Consider the following 20,169-nt stretch of genomic DNA (forward strand, 5'->3'; position numbering starts at 1 on the left):
GGGAGGAAGAGTGAAATCAGAAAGAGCCACAGTGACATGATGATGATGAAGAGCTGCAGACAAACAGCTCACCTCCAACAGCTAAACGTCTTTTACCTGCTCTGCCATGGAAAAACACATGCAGCAAATTTAACAGGGGACTTCAGCCGTGGATCAGCCTGCATCTGAACATGTTGCCCACTTCGTAGAAAATACCAGGATATATATCGTGTATCACCGTTCAGCCTGAAAATACCAGGATATGAATTTATGTGTGCATCGTTCAGCCCTACAAAATAGTCATGTAATAAAAAACTATGCTGCTTTTCTCCGCAGTGTCATTAAACGATTTCATCTCATCGTGAATCTTTAGTCTGAACTTAGTTTAAAAGAGAAAACAAAATCAGGCAGCCACTCATCTACCCTATGACATCACAAGTTTGAGACTGTCGTCTTTGGTCGTTGCTCATGGTCACAAACACTGAGTGAACTTTCTGTGGAAATCATAACTTGAATTTTTAAACGAGGTGAAACTCATCTCCACTGTTTGAATCGATCTGTTGTTTTCTCTCTCCGTCAGCAAAAAGCTCGAGATAACCGAGCGGCTCAGCGCATCAACAAGGTGCAGCTGTCCAACGACCCGCTCAAACGCCACCAACCCCAGCAGCAGCAGCCGCTACCACTGCCGCTACCACTACCACTACCGCCGCCGCCGGGACCTTATGACCCCATTTCCATGGAGACAGAGGGGGCGTTTAAGGATCCGCTGAGACCCAAAGAGTCAGAGCAGGAGCAGGAGTGGAAGTTAAGACAGGTGAGCAGAGTTTCAGTGTGTTTGTCTTGAACACCTTACCTCCATGAATCAGAACCAGAGGGAGAAATCAACACCAGAGTCCAGGATGTAATCTGAGGCAGAGATCATATGTATCACCACTGGCACAGAGCAAACATGTCAATCAATCAATCAATTTTATTTATAAAGCCCAATATCACAAATCACAATTTGCCTCACAGGGCTTTACAGCATACGACATCCCTCTGTCCTTATGACCCTCACAGCTGATCAGGAAAAACTCCCCAAAAACCCTTTAACGGGGAAAAAACGGTAGAAACCTCAGGAAGAGCAACTGAGGAGGGATCCCTCTTCCAGGACGGACAGACGTGCAATAGATGCACGTCTGTCCGAGAGAGAGAGAGAGAGAGAGAGAGAGATGCAGGACAGATGGTAATGGCAGTAGCTTACAACAACATTAATGAAAGTAATAATATAATTACGGACATGTGAAATCACTCTGTCACGTTCACGATCAGGCTGTGTGCACATGTGCTGACTGTAGCTTGTCGTTAAACAGCCTCAGACAGAATAAAAGTCTGAATCTCTTCCTCATGTCACCCACTGGTTAATCTGATGACTGTCACTGGTCCAATCACTGCTGCAGGACAGTGTTGATTTCTCGCTCTAGGTACTAACCACAGTAACCACCAGCTGCATGGGGGGGGCAGAGGCAGACTGAGGGATGGCTTTCATGTGACTTTGTGCTGTTGTCATTGTGTCACTGATGAAGATCAGATGGTTAACAGTGGACATGGCAGGTTACCAGCTGGTCATCACCGGTTACCAGCTGGACATCAGATGGTTAACAGTTGGACATCAGATGGTCCCTAACAGTTGGACATCAGAGGTTAGAGAGGCTCTGGTAAGATCTCAACCTGTTCGAGGCGAACTTCCTGTATCCATGAACCTCTGAAATCCTCTTCCTGTCTTGGGATGCTCCTCCGCTGGTTCACACACACTTCAGTTTCCACTCTGATCACCTGGAGGTCAGCAGCCAGTTACCAGCTGGTCATCAGATGGTTACCAGCTGGTCATCAGATGGTTACCAGCTGGTCATCAGCCGGTTAACAGCTGGTCATCAGCCGGTTACCAGCTGGTCATCAGATGGTTAACAGTTGGACATCAGATGGTTACCAGCTGGACATCAGATGGTTAACAGTTGGACATCAGATGGTTAACAGTTGGACATCAGATGGTTAACAGTTGGACATCAGATGGTTAACAGCTGGACATCAGATGGTTAACAGTTGGACATCAGATGGTTAACAGCTGGTCATCAGATGGTTACCAGCTGGTCATCAGATGGTTAACAGCTGGTCATCAGATGGTTAACAGTTGGACATCAGATGGTTAACAGCTGGACATCAGCCGGTTACCAGCTGGTCATCAGCCGGTTACCAGCTGGACATCAGATGGTTAACAGTTGGACATCAGATGGTTAACAGTTGGACATCAGATGGTTAACAGCTGGTCATCAGATGGTTAACAGCTGGACATCAGATGGTTAACAGCTGGTCATCAGATGGTTAACAGTTGGACATCAGATGGTTAACAGCTGGACATCAGATGGTTACCAGCTGGTCATCAGATGGTTAACAGTTGGACATCAGATGGTTAACAGTTGGACATCAGATGGTTAACAGTTGGACATCAGATGGTTAACAGCTGGTCATCAGATGGTTAACAGCTGGACATCAGATGGTTAACAGTTGGACATCAGATGGTTACCAGTTGGACATCAGATGGTTAACAGCTGGTCATCAGATGATTAACAGCTGGTCATCAGATGGTTAACAGTTGAACATCAGATGGTTAACAGCTGGACATCAGCCGGTTACCAGCTGGTCATCAGCCGGTTACCAGCTGGACATCAGATGGTTAACAGTTGGACATCAGATGGTTAACAGTTGGACATCAGATGGTTAACAGCTGGACATCAGATGGTTAACAGCTGGACATCAGATGGTTAACAGTTGGACATCAGATGGTTAACAGCTGGACATCAGCCGGTTACCAGCTGGTCATCAGCCGGTTAACAGCTGGACATCAGCCGGTTAACAGCTGGACATCAGATGGTTACCAGCTGGTCATCAGATGGTTAACAGTTGGACATCAGATGGTTACCAGCTGGTCATCAGATGGTTAACAGTTGGACATCAGATGGTTAACAGTTGGACATCAGATGGTTACCAGCTGGTCATCAGATGGTTAACAGTTGGACATCAGATGGTTAACAGTTGGACATCAGATGGTTACCAGCTGGACATCAGATGGTTACCAGCAGGCCATCAGATGGTTACCAGCTGGATCATCAGATGGTTACCAGCTGGTCATCAGCCGGTTAACAGCTGGTCATCAGATGGTTACCAGCTCATCGTTAAGATGGTTACCAGCTGGATCATCAGATGGTTACCAGCTGGTCATCAGCCGGTTAACAGCTGGTCATCAGATGGTTACCAGCTGGTCATCAGATGGTTACCAGCTGGTCATCAGCCGGTTAACAGCTGGTCATCAGATGGTTACCAGCTCATCGTTAAGATGGTTACCAGCTGGACATCAGCCGGTTACCAGCAGGCCATCAGATGGTTACCAGCTGGTCATCAGCCGGTTAACAGCTGGTCATCAGATGGTTACCAGCTCATCGTTAAGATGGTTACCAGCTGGACATCAGCCGGTTAACAGCTGGCCATCAGATGGTTACCAGCTGGTCATCAGCCGGTTAACAGCTGGTCATCAGATGGTTAACAGCTGGTCATCAGATGGTTACCAGCTGGTCATCAGCCGGTTAACAGCTGGTCATCAGATGGTTACCCGCTCATCGTTAAGATGGTTACCAGCTGGTCATCAGATGGTTACCAGCTGGTCATCAGATGGTTACCAGCTCATCGTTAAGATGGTTACCAGCAGGTCATCAGATGGTTACCAGCTGGTCATCAGCCAGTTAACAGCTGGTCATCAGATGGTTACCAGCTGGTCATCAGCCGGTTAACAGCTGGTCATCAGATGGTTACCAGCTCATCGTTAAGATGGTTACCAGCTGGTCATCAGATGGTTACCAGCTGGTCATCAGCCAGTTACCAGCAGGTCATCAGATGGTTACCAGCTGGTCATCAGATGGTTACCAGCTCATCGTTAAGATGGTTACCAGCAGGTCATCAGATGGTTACCAGCAGGTCATCAGATGGTTACCAGCTGGTCATCAGCCAGTTACCAGCTGGTCATCAGATGGTTAACAGCTGATCATCAGATGGTTACCAGCTGGTCATCAGATGGTTACCAGCTGGTCATCAGATGGTTACAGCTCATCGTTAAGATGGTTACCAGCAGGTCATCAGATGGTTACCAGCTGGTCATCGTTAAGATGGTTACCAGCTGGTCATCAGATGGTTACCAGCTCATTGTTAAGATGGTTACCAGCTGGTCATCAGATGGTTAACAGCTGGTTAGTAGCCAGTGGTTTCTTTGCTAATCTAGAATTGAGAGCAATTAGATCAGATTAAGCAGAAAGCTTGTTGAAACAAATTTCTGGTTCTAGCTCCATAAAGGTTTGTTTCTTCTCTTTGTTTCAACCAGTGGAGTAAACTGAATATCTTAAGGTTTTCCAGGACAGAAACAGTGGAAACTCGATGTGTGGTAGTGACATCGAGCAGACCCTCCCAAAGAGGATTTCAGACACATGGACCCAGGATCGGTCACAGTCATCTTCTCTGGGCCAAAGCACAGTTAACATTTGAGGGTTTGGGGAGCACTGGAGGGGAGTCTGATCCGACTACACTAACACTTCAGTCATTTCAGTCTTAGGACAGTTGAGCTGGAGTTGACCCAGAGTCGGTGCCCGAGGCCTCAGCCCATCTCAGAACTGACTGATTTTATTCTGAAGGGATGCTGCCTTGCTCTGATTGTTTGTCTGCTGCCGTCCTTCAACGTCTACTGCACACTGATCTGAAAACAGCTCCCAGGTTGTTTTGGTCTCTCCTAAATTCACAGTGGAGCATTTATTGGTGAGCTTCATGTGGTAGAACAGAAGGTGCATGTCTTCACAGCTGGTGTTAACCACAGAAAAACACACTGACTATGACACGAGGAAACAGGAAGCGCTAGCATACTCAACTCATCGCTGGGCGTTAGGACCCAGTCCTGCAGCACTCTGTGGCTTCTTGCTCGCTCCTGTGCAGTTTGCATGTGTTTAGATTGAGTAACGTATACTGTTGGTACCAAATTGTTTTTCTGTACAAATAAGTGGACAGAGGTCAGCGCCAACAGCCGCAAACAGCCACAGGGACATTTTTCATTTGTCTTTTGAGAGTTGGTGCTAACTGCAGCATGTTTATGAGACGTGTCACACCCAGACTGTCCAGTGATCACGGTAGCACTTACTGTAGCCGGGCCAAGGCATCGTCATGCCAGGCGTGCTCGTCAGCAGATAATCGCCCCTCTTCCACCGTAGGAACTTTTATCATTTACCCGGGATTTTGAAAAACCTCAGCAAGTTTCCACCGAAATTATCTGCAGAAAAACCTTTCCCTGAAAAAAGTACCTAGTAGAGGGGTAGGACTTTTCAGATTCCCTGACTTTCTTGAGGGGCGGGGCTGTGTGCTGAAGAACGCTGATTGGTGGAACACACACTTGGAGTGTTCCACACTTCTGTACCAGTGTGGCTGCAAACTTTATTTCATTTCTCCAAGCTTCACTTTGGTTGTATTTTGACTATTTGTAAAACTGAGCAAAAGAAGAGAAGCTACGAGAAGTGGACGGACGACAAGGACCACGCTTTTGAGTGCATTTGCCGAGGAAGAAATTCAGCAGGACTCCAAACGACCGAGTCTGGGGAAGAATAGCCGACAAGCTGTCAAAGCTAGATATGGGGCACATGCTGAAACAGATTCAAACAATTGGTCAAAGGACACCACGGAGCGCCATTAATCAGTGCTAATCCTTTTAACACATTATTTTTTCTATGATAACTTAAACCAAAATCAAGGCGTTATTTAGACGGCCCGATTTTATATTTTCCTTCCTGTATCCATTTCACATTGCAAAAGCCCCTTATCATCTCAGCTCAGAGAATCCCTTCATTTTCTGAACAGGCTTTTATTGTGAAACATTTGCAGGAACTTCCTGTGGAGTATTCAGTGACTAACACAGTTTGCATGTGGGACTTCACATGTAGCTCCGCCCATCTGGTTACGTTACTACACCAACCGATCGGCTGGGACATGAACAGACACAGTGACTGAAAGAATGATGATGGTAATAGGACAAGAATAATCCAATGACATCACGCACATCATGAAAGACGACCTGTCACGTTTATGACTCCGTAACCGCCTAACGTGACAGAGTGTCTCTCGGAACACACAAACACGCGTCGAGGTGTTTTTTTTTTTTCTGTAAAGCTGCTGTGAAATCAGACGTGTGAGGCTGCGTCAGTCTGAAGTCCTGGATGGACTGACCCAAACCTGAGGGGCGTCATTGGCTCAGTATAAGATGGCGTTTGGCTGTGATTGGTCAGTGAGCTGAAGGACGACAGCAGCCTCATATTCAGTACAAGCAGGTGTGATGAACCAGGTGAGAGACAGACAGGAGAGATCGATCAGCAGGGAGGACAGGTGAGTCCTCTGCTGGAGGACCACAACATAATCACTGCCCTCCTCCAGGACATTTAATCACTCTGATGATGGACGTGTCGTCGTTATGACGTCACGCTGTTAACTCATTCATCACCGACTGTCCCACATTTACGGAGAGACAGGGACAGAGACACAGAGAGGGGACAGGACAGGGACAGGGAACATCACCAGCTGCCATGTCATCATGTTTTACCTCCACATGTAGAGACCAAGCAGCACGCTGACATGTCCTCTGTCCCCTGCTCTCTCTGTGTCTCTGTCTTCTCCCTGTCTCTGTCCTGTCCCCTCTCTGTGTCTCTGTCCTCTCCCTGTCTCTGTCCTGTCCCACAGATGATGCGTCAGAAGAGTAAGCAGCTGGCGAAGATGGAGGCGACTCAGAAGTTGGAGCAGGTGAAGATTGAGCAGCTGCAGCAGCAGAGGCAGCAGCAGCTGGTTGGTCGTCTGTCCCCGGAGGCCGGCAGCAGGAGTCCCATCACCTCCTCCCAAGGCAGCGCCTCCCCCCTCCATCCACCGCAGTCCAGACAGCACCTCCTCCTCGCCGACGATGTCTTCCTTAGACCACAAGCCCCTCCCCCCTCTGGTTTTTCCTCACTTCCTCACTCCCCCCTCCCATCCTCCCCTCTCCACCAGCCCCCATCCTCCCCTCAGATGTTCTCCCCGCCCTCCTCCCGCCCCTCCTCGCCCTGGGACCCCTACAGTAAAGTAGCAGGGACCCCTCGCCCCACCTCCTCCCAGGCCACTGGCCCCCCAGCCCCCCAGCAGCAGCGTCACAACTCCCTCAGCGCCTCCCCGGCCCACGATGCCTTTAGCTCCCCCACACCTTCCCCCGACTCTAAAACCTCCGACGTCCCTCGGACCCTCGGACCCCAACCAGGTAACTCCCACTAAACACCTCCTCCTTGTTTTCTCCTCCCTTGACTGTCTCCGCCTTTGTCCTCCCTCTAACAGTCTCCTCCTTGTTTCTCCTCCCAGGCCTCCAGCAGAGCAGGGCAGGTATGATGAGCCCCTCCTCCGGCTCGGCCCCCGACCTCTCCTCCAGACATGCAGGTATCCGAGCAGCAGAGACGTACCAGAGGACTCCACATAACGGCAGTAACATACGTGTACCGGTGTCTGAATCGTACGGTCGGGCTGGTGAACTGGTCCAGGGTGGGTTGTTTAAAGCCCCCATGCCCCCCCAGCACCAGCCTCAGCAGGAGGTGTTTGGCAGCTCAGGAGGCGGAGGAGGACGGAGGGACCCGTCCAGACCCACAGACCTGGGCTTCACCCTTCTCCAGTCTCAGGACCCTCCCTTCCCCTCCAGTCCACTGACAGGGCTGGGTTCCCCCCACCGCAGCCCCTACGCCCAGACGCCCGGCACCCCCAGACCTGACTACAGCCAGCAAATCACTGACCCCTTCACCCAGCACTCACCTTTGACCTCCCGGCCCTCGCCTGACCCCTACACCAACCCTCAGACTCCCGGTACACCTCGCCCCCACTCTGACCCTGCTTGCCTCGCAACACCGCCTACGCTGAGACTGGACCCGTACAACCAGCAGTCTGCCAACCGCCGGCCGTCCCCCTCTCACCCAAACCTCGACCCCTACGCCTCCAACCCCGGGACACCACGCCCCTCTGTCACAGAGCGCTTCCCTCGATCGCCAGGGAGTCAGCGGAGCAACGACCCCTACGCTCAGCCCGCTGGGACACCACGACCCACCTCTGATCCCTACGCCCAGCAGCCCTCCACGCCACGGCCCCAGAAGGCCCCAGAGCCCTTCAGTCAGACCCCAGTGGAGAGCTTCACTCCTCAGCCTGCAGGATCCACCTCATCCCCTTCAGTTCCAGGACTGTCTGGAGAGACGGTGTCCTTCACCTCCGCACACCACCAGGTAACAGACAACACCCTGTTTACTACTGCTACTGCTACTGCTGCTACTGCAGCTACTGCTACTATTGCTACTGCTAGTACTGCTACTATTGCTACTGCTACTACTGCTACTGCTACTGCAGCTACTGCTACTACTGCTACTACTGCTACTACTGCTACTGCTACTACTGCTACTGCTGCTACTGCAGCTACTGCTACTGCTACTACTGCTACTACTGCTACTGCTACTACTGCTGCTACTGCTGCTTACAACAGATTTTCTTCTCCTCTGATTAATTTTTCTCCTTTCAGTTGCAGCAGTCTCCAGGAAGACAACAACAGCAGCAGCAACAGGAGTCATTTCCCAGAACCTCCAGCAGCCAGACCCCAAAGCACCCTGGGATGTCAGAGGACAGCAACTTCCTGGCAGGTCAGGCTCCTGGTAACGACACCATCGAGCAGGGCCATGTTACATTAGGCCCCTTACAAACGGACAAGACGACAACCAATGAAATGGCAGCACTGGCCCAGGCTTCTTTAGAGGGACCAATGAGCATGCTGCCTCAGATTGGTGACTCAGAAGAGAAGCTGAGACAGGTAAGGCAGGTGTTCTCCAGGCAGGAGGAGTTCACTCCCTTGGTTTGTTCTGCGTACTGAGTTCTGCTGTGTTCTGTCTGCTCCTGCGCAGCGTCAGCGGCTCCGGCAGCTCATTCTGAGGCAGCAGCAGCAAAAGAGTGCTCTACGGCAGGAGAAAGGTCTGCAGGAAGCAGTTTCTGGACCCTCTGCTACTCCGCCTGCACCCTCCCCTGGTCCTGCCACACCACGACACTGGTCTCAGGTGGACTCCTCCACTGCTTCTCCAACAGACCCATTTGGACGTCCCCCACCCCCTTACCCTGGCACAAGGCCTAGTGGGGCAGTGGGGGCCCCAGCCCCCAGGTTCCCTGGAGGTTTCCCAGGGGAGCAGCAGAGGGGCTTCACCCCCAGTGAGCCTCCTTTCCCCAGGCAGAGCCTCCCCAGAGAGCTGGGCGTTCGAGGACCATTGCTGAGGTGAGATGAGCGACAAACACCTGCTCCTGACCTGATCTGATGAAGTGTTCTGCTTTACTCACGTCTCCTCTCCTCCTCTCCTTGCTCCTACAGGTTTGGTGTTCCTCCAGGAGCTCCAGCGGGTTTCCAAGACTCCTTCTTGCGTCCTCCCCAGGGATCTGTGCCTGGTTCTGGACTGAGTTTGGTGGAAGGTGTCCCCGTCCAGATGAGGAGACCGATGCCTGGGGAGTTCACAGGCATCCGACCCCTCCCAGCTCCAGGCGCTCCCCCACACATGATGCCGGGTTAGACAGCTACAAACACCACCCACATGTACAGCATGAGTGACACCAACACAGTTCAGTTTATTCATAAAGCTCGGCCTGGCAGACTAGGTCTATATCAGCCTAACTAGGGGCTGGTCCAAGGCAAGCCTGAGCCAGCCCTAACAAATTCTTAAAGTCTTAAAGTCCTAAAGACAAACTTCTGTCTTTAAGTCCAGAGGACAAACTTCTGTCTTCAAGTCCTGAAGACAAACTTGTGTCTTAAAGTCCTGAAGACAAACTTGTGTCTTAAAGTCCTGGAGACGAACTTGTGTCTTAAAGTCCTGAAGACAAACTTGTGTCTTAAAGTCCCGAAGACAAACTTGTGCCTTAAAGTCCTGGAGACAAACTTGTGTCTCAAAGTCCTGGAGACAAACTTGTGTCTCAAAGTCCTGAAGACAAACTTGTGTCTTAAAGTCCTGAAGACAAACTTGTGTCTTAAAGTCCCGAAGACAAACTTGTGTCTCAAAGTCCTGGAGACAAACTTGTGTCTCAAAGTCCTGGAGACAAACTTGTGTCTCAAAGTCCTGAAGACAAACTTGTGTCTTAAAGTCCTGGAGACAAACTTGTGTCTCAAAGTCCTGGAGACGAACTTGTGTCTTAAAGTCCCGAAGACAAACTTGTGTCTTAAAGTCCCGAAGACAAACTTGTGTCTCAAAGTCCTGGAGACAAACTTGTGTCTCAAAGTCCTGGAGACAAACTTGTGTCTTAAAGTCCAGAAGACAAACTTGTGTCTTAAAGTCCAGAAGACAAACTTGTGTCTTTAAAGTCCTGGAGACAAACTTGTGTCTTAACGTCCTGAAGAGTCAATAACGTTATCCTCTGCATCTTATCTCGGCTCCTCATCATCTCGTCGCCTGCTGGTTGACGCTGACACAGACTTTCAAAAGAAAGCGTAACCTTAAGATGATGACATGGGTCTATGTTTTCACTTTGTGTCGATGGTATTGGTTGGATCACTGATCACTGAAACAATAAATTCAATGGATCGTTACACCCTTACCAGGAACCTCACATTCCCCTGCGTTCTTGGAGCATGTACTTTTCTGAAGCCTTCATGCCTCTTTCATGTGGCGTCTACTGGATTTGATCTAAAGATAAAAACACACCTCCTGTACAGTAACAGGGTCTTTCAGTGATGTGATATCGTTTACATGAATGTTCTTTATTTTTGTTGTATTTCACACATTGGTCATATTGTAGTTTTAACATGTCACATTTTATTTCATACCCGTACTCCAAATCTGATGTGAAATCGTGATTTCTTCAGTGATCCCCATACCAGCACTGTCCATCTGATCAAAGGCAAAAAGCCCTTTAAAATATTCTTTAAAAAAACTTTGTGTCATTTATTTAATACTGTCCTCCCCCTCCAGGTGTCCCCCAGCCCTTCCTTCCACGCTCCCTCCCCCTCCAGCAGCACAGCATCATGGGACAGCCCTACATCGAGCTTCGACACCGCACCCCGGAAAACCGCCTGAGGCTGTCCTTCTCTGTGCCTGCCACCCCCGACCCCGAGGCCCCGCTGCTGCAGCCCAGAGACCCCCAGGCGCCTGCAACCAGGCCCGCTCAGACGCCACTGGGCCAGCAGACGATGCTGGACCAGCTGAACCAGCAGCAGCACCTCGGCCACGCAGCAGCAGCACTGACTCAGAGCGGCGACACAACACTCCCAGGGGCTGATGGGATGGAGGAGCACCTGGAGGGAGAGGACTCAGCCGTGAAGGACCTGGAGGATGTGGAGGTGAAAGATCTGGTTGACCTCAACCTGAACCTCGACCCTGAAGACGGTACGACTACAAGTCACATGTCGATTCATGGACAGAATAATAAATCATCAAGTCGTTTGTTCTGTCCAACAGGGACCGGCTCAGATAAAAATATGTGATGGCTTTATGGTTCTGATGAGATCCTTTTGACGATATAATGCAGTATTTGTTTTAACAAATTATTTAGATTTTACCAGAAAATTCCTGCTGGCTTTTCAGGTAAAGAGGACCTGGATCTGGGTCCTAACGACCTCCACCTCGACGACCTCCTGCTGTCGGGGAAGTTCGACCTGATCGCCTACGCTGACCCTGAGCTCAATCTGGAAGACAAGAAGGACATGTTCAACGAGGAGCTGGACCTGGGGGAGCCTGCGGTGGAGAAGGACAGGGGGGAGAGGAGGGACGGAGCTGGTGGGTCCAGAAAGACAGATAGCTACAGCCAGTGCAAACAGGAAGTGCAGGACAGCGTCAAGACAGAAACCAGTGAAGTCCCTTCTACAACCCAGAACCCTGCTCCACAGTCTGGGGTTGTCACCACCAGCAGACCCCCCAGACCTCCAGGAGCTCCAGGAGCTGAGGCAGCAAGCTCTAGCCAGCCCTCAGTCCCTGCCTCCCTCCAGAAGGGGGAGGACTCTGGTTCTGGTTCAGGGGCCTTGCCGGCTCTCCAGACCCAGGAACAGGCTCCGTCATCAGGCATGGCTCCCAGAGCTCATCCCCCCATGACTGGAGGTAAACAAATATCACAAATATGAACTTTAGACATATTACAGATTAGATTTTATGGATAGATTATTGATCAGTATTTCCAATTGATGGAATTTTATTGATAGATTATTGATCTTTTTTTTTTTACTTGATAGATTATTGATTGGTATTTCTTCTTGATAGATTTTGTGAAGCCTGGAATCAGAAAGAATGAATTCAGAATTCACCTTGATCACAGTGTGACAGTCTTATCTGTATGTATTGATCTGATGAACAGCTAACATTAACTCCTTCTTGTCTCCAGGTCAACAGTTGGTCTTCCAGCAGCAGCAGAGACCATTTGGACCCTCCCCCTCGGCTCTCTTCACCCCCCACCCTCAAGGCGTCCCTGTGTCTCCCCACCCCAGTCTGACTCCCCAGGGAGCCCCTGCCTCGCCTCACCCACTGTCCCTACAACCCCCCCAGCCTCGTCTCCTCCTCAACCCCCAGACCCAGAGCCAGGCTGTGTTCCCAAAGAACCAGGACCAGGACCAGAACCATCACAGGCCTCTCCTCCTGGAGGAGCAGCCGCTCCTCCTGCAGGACCTCCTAGACCAGGAGCGCCAGGAGCAGCAGCAGCAGAAACAGATGCAGGCCCTGATCAGACAAAGGTCCACGACAGACACTGTGTTACCCAACATAGGTAAGACATTTACACAGTGCTCCTGTTCACCTGCTTGTTGCTTTTGAGATTGTTGTTATGGAATATTGTGTGCAAGCACAGAAGGTCACTCTGTGTTTTTGTGTGTGTTCAGCAGACTTTGACTCCATCTCTGATCCCATCATGAAGGCCAAGATGGTGGCTCTAAAGGGCATTAACAAGGTCATGACCCAGGGCAGCCTGGGACTCAACCCCATGGTCATCAACAGGTACGACCTCTCTTGGTCCACAGTCGGTCCTTTGGCCCGTGGTCGGTCCTTTGTCGGTCCTTTGTCGGCCCACAGTCGGTCCTTTGTCGGCCCACAGTTGGTAGGGTTTGGTACTAGACTCATTACTTTTAAGGGCACTGACTGAATTAGATTGGTACGACCGAGTACTGATTCATCCTAAATCCGTTGGTGCCAAATGTTGGTAGCTGAGAGTGCATGTGGGTGAGCCCGCCAAGTTAAGACAAGAAGGCCCAACTTGTCGGGGCCAACATGAATCTCCATGACGACTCTGTCAGCTTCCCGGTGAGCCACAGCTACCACTGCAGTGCAGATCTGCTGCCATAGTTTTAGGATCACGGTCGGTTTTCTTTTCTGTATTATTTGAGTGACGAAGGAGCAACAAAACCGTCAGGACCGATTTAGATGTGAACGGTACCCAACCCTAACGGTCAGTCCGTTATCAGGCTATGGTCAGACTACAGTCAGCTCGCCGCTCAGAATGTAAACTTGAAGGTTTAATGGAGATTTATCAGTAGAATCGATTTGATGGAGCAGAGGACTTGACATCATGTATGTCGGAGTGTGTGTGTGTGTGTGTGTGTGTGTGTGTGTGTGTGTGTGTTTGAATGCTGCTTTAAAGGTTCAGTGTGTTGGATTTAGTAGGGGCAGGGGAAAGTCGATACAGCGTGAGAACACAATATTTTGTGTGGCATTACTGTTTAGATAAACGGATGGCAAGTATCCATCACATTTTGTGGTATCGTGTTTTTGAAGTCTGTAAATTAGTAATGTTGCAATTCCAAATTAAAATTTTGGGAGCCTAATAAGTTATAGAATCAATTACTTTTCGGTCGACCAGGCACAGTTTGCTGCCAAAAAAATAAGTGAAGAGAAATGATGGACTGAGAACTTTTATCTGATTAGTTTTCCTTTAAAATGTAATAAATCACAGTGTGTTATCACAATACTCAGCATATTGCAGAACCTTTAAAACTGCAGTAATATTGTATTGTGACTTACATAGCGTGATAATACCGTGTCATGGGGCCTCTGGTGATTCCTTTGCTTTAAGTGGCATCTAGTGATGAGGTTGCAGAACTGAAACTTATACCGTGTGCCCAGCGTGTAGCACAACTACAGTGGGTGTCGCCAAAACATTTGGTTTGGTTTGTCCGTTCTGGGCTACTGTAGAAACATGGCGATCTCAACGAGAACCTGCTCGCTGTGTAGATATAACCGACTCATTCTGAGGTAATGGAAGGACAACCGTTCTGATTTCCAGGTGATTATACACTAAATAAAACTCACAGACCAGAGAAGATGACAAACAACTCATTATTTAAGACTGACAGACATCTTTTCTTTTTCTCGGTCTGTGTGTGTGTGTGTGTGTGTGTGTGTGTGTGTGTGTGTGTGTGTGTGTGCGCACGCGCACTAGGTTCCAGCAGGCTCCTGTGGCTCCTGCGGTCCCAGGTCCAGAGGGGACCCCTCAGCCTCCACACCTGCCAGGACAAGTATGTAGAACCATGGCATCATGTGTCTTTGTGACAATAATTAGTTTGTTAATGTGATAGTTAATGCTGAACTGCATTGCGTCACTTTATCCTCGTCATTGTGTCGGAATGTATTTGCTGAGTTTGCCTTCAAACAGAAAGTGTCTTCTCTTCCTGTCAGGACGCAAAGTTGAATCCCCAGTTGGTGCGACCCAACCCCCCCAGCTTTGGCCCGGGCTTCGTCAGTGAGTACCAGAGAATAATCCTAACAACAAAAAATCATCCACTCACTACATGTTTCTCAGTATGTCTCCACGCCAGCGGCAGCCGTGGCCAGAGGCATCATGTTGTCCGTATGTCCATCCATTCGTCCGTACCTTTCTCATGAACGTGATATCTCAAGAATGCCTTGAGGGAATGTCCTCGAATTTTACACAAACGCCCACTTGGACTCAACAGTGAACTGAAATGATTTTGGAGGTCAAAGATCAGTGTGACCTCGCATCTGTCTCGTTCTCGTGATATCTTAAGAAAGCCTTTAGATAATTTCCTCAAATTTGGCACAAACGTCCAACTGGGCTGAAGGATAATCTGATTAGAATTGTGTGGTCAAAGGTCAAAGGTCAGTGTGACCTTACAAAATATGTTTTTGGCCATAACTCCAGAATTCATTGACTAATTCTGACCAAACTTGACACAAATGTCTAACGGGATAAAATAATGAAGGTCAAAGGTCAGCTTGACTGTGACATCATCATGTTTTAACGTCATATCTCAGGAACAGAAGGAGAGACATTTGGTCAGATACTGAATTGGTGACTCTAATCTTGAAACTGTGCTGATTGTATAGATCTTCTGTGTGTGAAGCATCCGTGCTTTGGAACTTGGAGCTTGTTTGCAGCAACAGTTGAAACACTGTCAACTGTTATGGATACATATGAGTCTGGACAGACAGGAATGTGAAGTGTTACCTCACTGTTTGGTGGAGGCGTACAACCGTGAGGCGCTAATTCTAGTTTTAAAATAAAATCCTGCAAACATCACACTGTCAGGTCATGTTGAAGGATGTGATGATGGAAAACTAGAATTAGTGAGAACAGATAACAAAGTAATAGCACAGTAAATATTTAGTTTTAAGTTTGTCTGTGAACAGAACATTAATATTAAAGACATATAAATACTGTGCTTTGGCTTATTATTTACCTCATGTGGTTTCTCAACACAAAATATCTCTTTCTTTGAATATTCAAAATACTCAGCAAACATTTTCTGTTGAAAGGAGTTTAAAATACGTCTTTGGTCACTGGTGGAAAGACGTTCAGAAAAGATTCATTAGTGAAAGTTTTTTCACGACTGTCTGAAGGCGTTGATCGAACGTTCATGTTTAGACCATATTTCACTCATCCTCCACAGTTTGTAAATACATCTGTCATCATTCAGTGTTTATTTCATTGATAAAAACTATGACAACTTTGTATCCGTGACGAAAATGAGACGATGACGAGCTAAAAATAGATCTTGATAATAGAAACTGAGACCAATTCTATGTTTCATTTCAATTGGCGAGACGTGATGAAATTGTTGGTGGTGGACTGTCGGATATTGAAAGTCGAGAACGGCCGTGCTTGTAATTATCTTCAGATGCAACATGAGCGACAGGCTGGTAAACTCCAGTAAATAGTCTGCACCTCCCAGTGCAGTATCACTTAGGAGAAATACCTTCACGCACTAATCAGTATCGTCTCACTTTTACCACACAACTCAGCAAATTACCAGAATAATTAAACAGATGTGTTTATGTGACACGTTGATGCTGTAACCATGTCAGCTAGTAAAAGAAAGAGGTCATAGACGTTCACACCGAGTTTCACCGGGTTCAACTCAAATTCAACGTTGAAATCCTGGTTGGTGCTCGTTGGGATGTTGTTTCTAAAGTCTGAGTGTTGGACATGAGATGTCTTCTGCTTCACTGTGTCTCACTCACTGTTTGTGTGTAAAAGCTGTCCTGTGTCCCGCAGATGAGTCCCAGCGGCGTCAGTACGAGGAGTGGTTGGGGGAGACGCAGCAGCTCCTGCAGATGCAGCAGCGCCTCCTGGAGGACCAGATCGCTGCTCACCGCAAGACCAAGAAATCTCTGTCGGCCAAACAGAGAACGGCTAAGAAGGCCGGCCGAGCGCTTGCCGAGGAGGACGCCGCCCAGCTCCGCAACATCACGGAGCAGCAGGGAGCGGTCCAGAAACAGCTGGAGCAGGTACACTGACACACCTGGGGCCTCCCTTCACATCCACCACCTCCAGACTAGGGGTGGGCGATGTATCGATTATACGCTAACTCAGCATGTTCCACGTGGGATATTTAAAATGACCATATCCTGAGTGTGGAGTATAAAGTGTCACATCCACATTAGACATGCTTCTATGTTTGGTTTTGCCTCTCACAGACACACACAAAAACAAACACACTCCCTCACCCATCCAGGCGTGTTTTTGTTTCTGCAGCACTGCAGCCTGTGACTGTTGAGTTGCATTTTGCGACCATGGAGCACCAATGTGACTGTTACATATTATTGAAATACAGACCGGAGCTGTTAAATTGTTTCCCGCTCACAGTGAATAAATCCTCATGTTTAAAGGTGCTACTGTAACAGTTTCACTGTCTGCTAACTGCTAACAGCTAACTGTCAAACAGGAAGCTTTGAGTTCACAGTAAAAACATCATCACTTCCTGCCTGAGGCGAGCCAGTTGCTTCAAAATAAAAGCATCAGAGGTTCCACAACAGTTCTTTATTTATCTTACTTTATTACATCATTTAACTGTATTATATGATGGCAGCTACTTTATTTAACTTTTTAAAACTGTAGTTCATTTTATAATTTAGTATTTAAATAGTCAACAGCATATATTCAATCCGTGTTATCACAGACATGGATGGAGACTGTCAGAAACAGTAATTCTAGTTTTTCTTCAGTTTTTGTTTTTGTAAAATTGGTCTTGAATTAAAAAGTCTTGCATGTCTCTTGCCTCCAGCTGTCAGACGTCTGAGTGAGTGTTAGTGTAAGCAGGAGGGTGTGTGAAATAAAGCGCAGTGTGTAAGTTCATGGTGATGTTTGTGACAGATACATTCACTGTTGGTTTATAAGTGAATGTGTGCGATGTCAAGTCGCTCTGCAGCTGACGCGTCACTGTGGTGCTGTGGTGTGTTCAGATCCGGAAGCAGCAGAAGGATCATGCCGAGCTGATCGAGGACTACAGGACCAAGCAGCAGCAGCAGAGAGCAGCTGCAGGAGCGCCCCTCCTCCCTCAACCCATGGTGTCAATGCAGTCCCACCCGGGTGGCCCCACCCCGGCCCGTATCCCAAACGCCCCCCTTGGTTGGACCCCAGGGAGCGGGGCCCCAGCAGGGGTGATGGGGCAGAGGATGCCACTTCATCTGCCCCCTCAGATGCCTCCGTCCCTACCTAACGCTCCTCGGGCTGCCCTGCACACCCACACCCCTCCTCCCATGGTGCCCGGCCTCGTTGCTCCGACAGCGGGCTTCACTGCGGGCCCCCAGGGCCCCAGCACAGGGCCCACTGGAGCAGCAGCGGACGCAGCGGCTGCCCCACCTCAGGTAACACCCCTGGAATCAACCACAACATTCATAGCTTCTGACTCTGATGGATTTCTAATCCACTGCAACACCTCCAGTTGCTGCAGAGCTGTTCATTCACTACGTTTTCATTCTTAAGGAAATAAGCACAGAGCAGCTTTAATACTGCAGCCTGCATGGCCATCAGTGATCATAAAACCTGATTAATTAATCAACTGATGGTCTCAGCTCCAGAAGCTCCGCCAAGGAAGAACATAGTGAGAATAATGATAGAGCTTATGTAAGTGTGATTGTGGTTCAGGCATGTGAGACGAGTCAAAACCAAACATCTGATCCAGCTTTTGATGATTCTGTTTGACAGCCATGTCCTTGACTATAAGAGTTACCACAGAGGTTATTGAATGCAGAAAGAGTGAAGCTCTGACTTCTATCTCCGCAACCTGCAGGTGAAGTTTGACGACAACAACCCGTTCAGCGAAGGTTTCCAGGAGAGGGAGAGGAGGGAGAGGCTGAGAGAGCAGCAGGAGAGGCAGAGAGTTCAGCTCATGCATGAGGTGAAGCTTCGCACTGTCATCACTCACAACAGGAAGTAGAAACACAAACACATTGTTTTTGCCCATTATTCTCTCCAGTCATTGAAAAAATGGTTCCGTCAATGAAATGTCAGGAAACAGTGGAACCTGTCCTGCTGTGTTGTTTCCGCCTGTTTTGTCTGAACCACAGTCCAAAAATCTGTTCCCTTTGTCATCATGTCCGACAATGAAAACAATTAAAAAGCGTGAAACTAGGATCTGATAAAAAATGACAGAAACGATTATTCGATCATCAGAATAGTTGCTGATTAATTTCCTGACTGATGGATGACTTGACTAATGGTTGCAGCCCCAAAACACGCAGCTGCTCTTCTCCTCTCAGGTGGAGCGTCATCGTGCCCTGCAGCAGAGGCTGGAACTGGAGCAGCATGGCCTCCTGGGAGCCTCCATGGGTCCTGGAGCTGGAGTAGCGGCCATGGCCTCATCTGGAGCTCCATCAGGGGCTCGAGCCGGACAAACTCCTGGACCTGGAGGTCCTGCGGGGTCAGCACCTGCCCATGGAGAGGATAGTCTCTCCCAGATGCCCTTCTTCAGTTCTGAGCTGCCCCAGGACTTCCTCCAGTCCCCCCCAGCCTCCAGACCTCCCCCACAGCATCAGGGCCAGGCAGCAGCACCATTCCCCCAGCAGGCAGGCCATCACCAGGGCTTCGTAGGAGGACCCCTTCACCCTGGAGCTCACCCAGCTTCAGGTCTGCTGCCTGGGGCTGCAGCAGAGCGAGGCAGGGCCTTGCCTGTGGATGTGGCTCCCTCCAACCTGCAGACCAGGCCAAGGCTGTCGGGCCCCACTGTGCCCGCGGCCCCGGGACAGGTACAGGTACAGGTACGGTCTGCTGGGATCGGAGCGGCAGGAATGACCCCCTCCCATGCTGGAGGTCAGGCACATCGATTTGGACAAGACTCCTCCTCTTCCTCCCCATCTTTCTCCTGCTCCTCTTCCGGCGGCCCTTCCTCCCTCATCCAGCTCTACTCTGACATCATCCCCGATGACAAACCAAAGAAGAAAAGGAGCAGGAAGAGGGAAGGAGATGAGCCCGCAAGTGGAGGAGGAGCCAGGACGCCACTGTCCTCACACTCTGATGACATCACAGCCCCACCCACTCCGGCTGTGTCAGACACTTCCTGCTCCACGCCCACTCGAGGCAACATGGATCAATCAGATCTGTGCTTCTCTCTAAGCTCTTCCCTCTCCGGACTGGCTCCGTCATCAGAGCTGGAAAAACAGCTGTCCGTCATTTCTGCTGCCCAACAGAGAGGCTCCGCCCAGGGCATGGAGTGTCAGAGAGGTCATCTGGAGGTCAAGGTCAGTTAATGTGATGTTACTGTGACCTTACTGTGACCTCACTCTGATGTTTTTGTGACCTTACTGTGACCTTACTCTGATGTTTTTTTGACCTTGCTGTGACCTCACTCTGATGTTTCTGTGACCTTACTCTGATGTTTTTGTGACCTTGCTGTGACCTCAC

The 20,169-nt window shown here is 49.2% G+C and overlaps 1 protein-coding gene across 9 annotated transcripts in view; it reads left to right on the forward strand.

The window, feature by feature from the left end:
* LOC125881947 (histone-lysine N-methyltransferase 2C-like) overlaps positions 1-20,169 on the forward strand; it is an 89,156-nt gene that overhangs the window by 50,103 nt on the left and 18,884 nt on the right. For 7 of the 9 annotated variants that reach the window (XM_049565420.1, XM_049565423.1, XM_049565422.1 and 4 more), the window contains 16 exons: positions 560-793; positions 6,775-7,318; positions 7,417-8,318; positions 8,609-8,893; positions 8,985-9,346; positions 9,440-9,630; positions 11,025-11,438; positions 11,637-12,146; positions 12,427-12,804; positions 12,917-13,031; positions 14,470-14,545; positions 14,706-14,769; positions 16,543-16,775; positions 17,730-18,134; positions 18,560-18,667; positions 19,029-20,006. In XM_049565420.1, coding sequence (XP_049421377.1) covers positions 560-793; positions 6,775-7,318; positions 7,417-8,318; positions 8,609-8,893; positions 8,985-9,346; positions 9,440-9,630; positions 11,025-11,438; positions 11,637-12,146; positions 12,427-12,804; positions 12,917-13,031; positions 14,470-14,545; positions 14,706-14,769; positions 16,543-16,775; positions 17,730-18,134; positions 18,560-18,667; positions 19,029-20,006 — 5,799 coding nt within the window. The remainder of the gene's footprint in view (positions 1-559; positions 794-6,774; positions 7,319-7,416; positions 8,319-8,608; positions 8,894-8,984; positions 9,347-9,439; positions 9,631-11,024; positions 11,439-11,636; positions 12,147-12,426; positions 12,805-12,916; positions 13,032-14,469; positions 14,546-14,705; positions 14,770-16,542; positions 16,776-17,729; positions 18,135-18,559; positions 18,668-19,028; positions 20,007-20,169) is intronic. The other 2 variants (XM_049565421.1, XM_049565428.1) reach the window with 1 other exon arrangement.

The sequence above is a fragment of the Epinephelus fuscoguttatus genome, linkage group LG21 (genome assembly GCF_011397635.1).
Source record: "Epinephelus fuscoguttatus linkage group LG21, E.fuscoguttatus.final_Chr_v1".
Taxonomy (NCBI): domain Eukaryota; kingdom Metazoa; phylum Chordata; class Actinopteri; order Perciformes; family Serranidae; genus Epinephelus; species Epinephelus fuscoguttatus.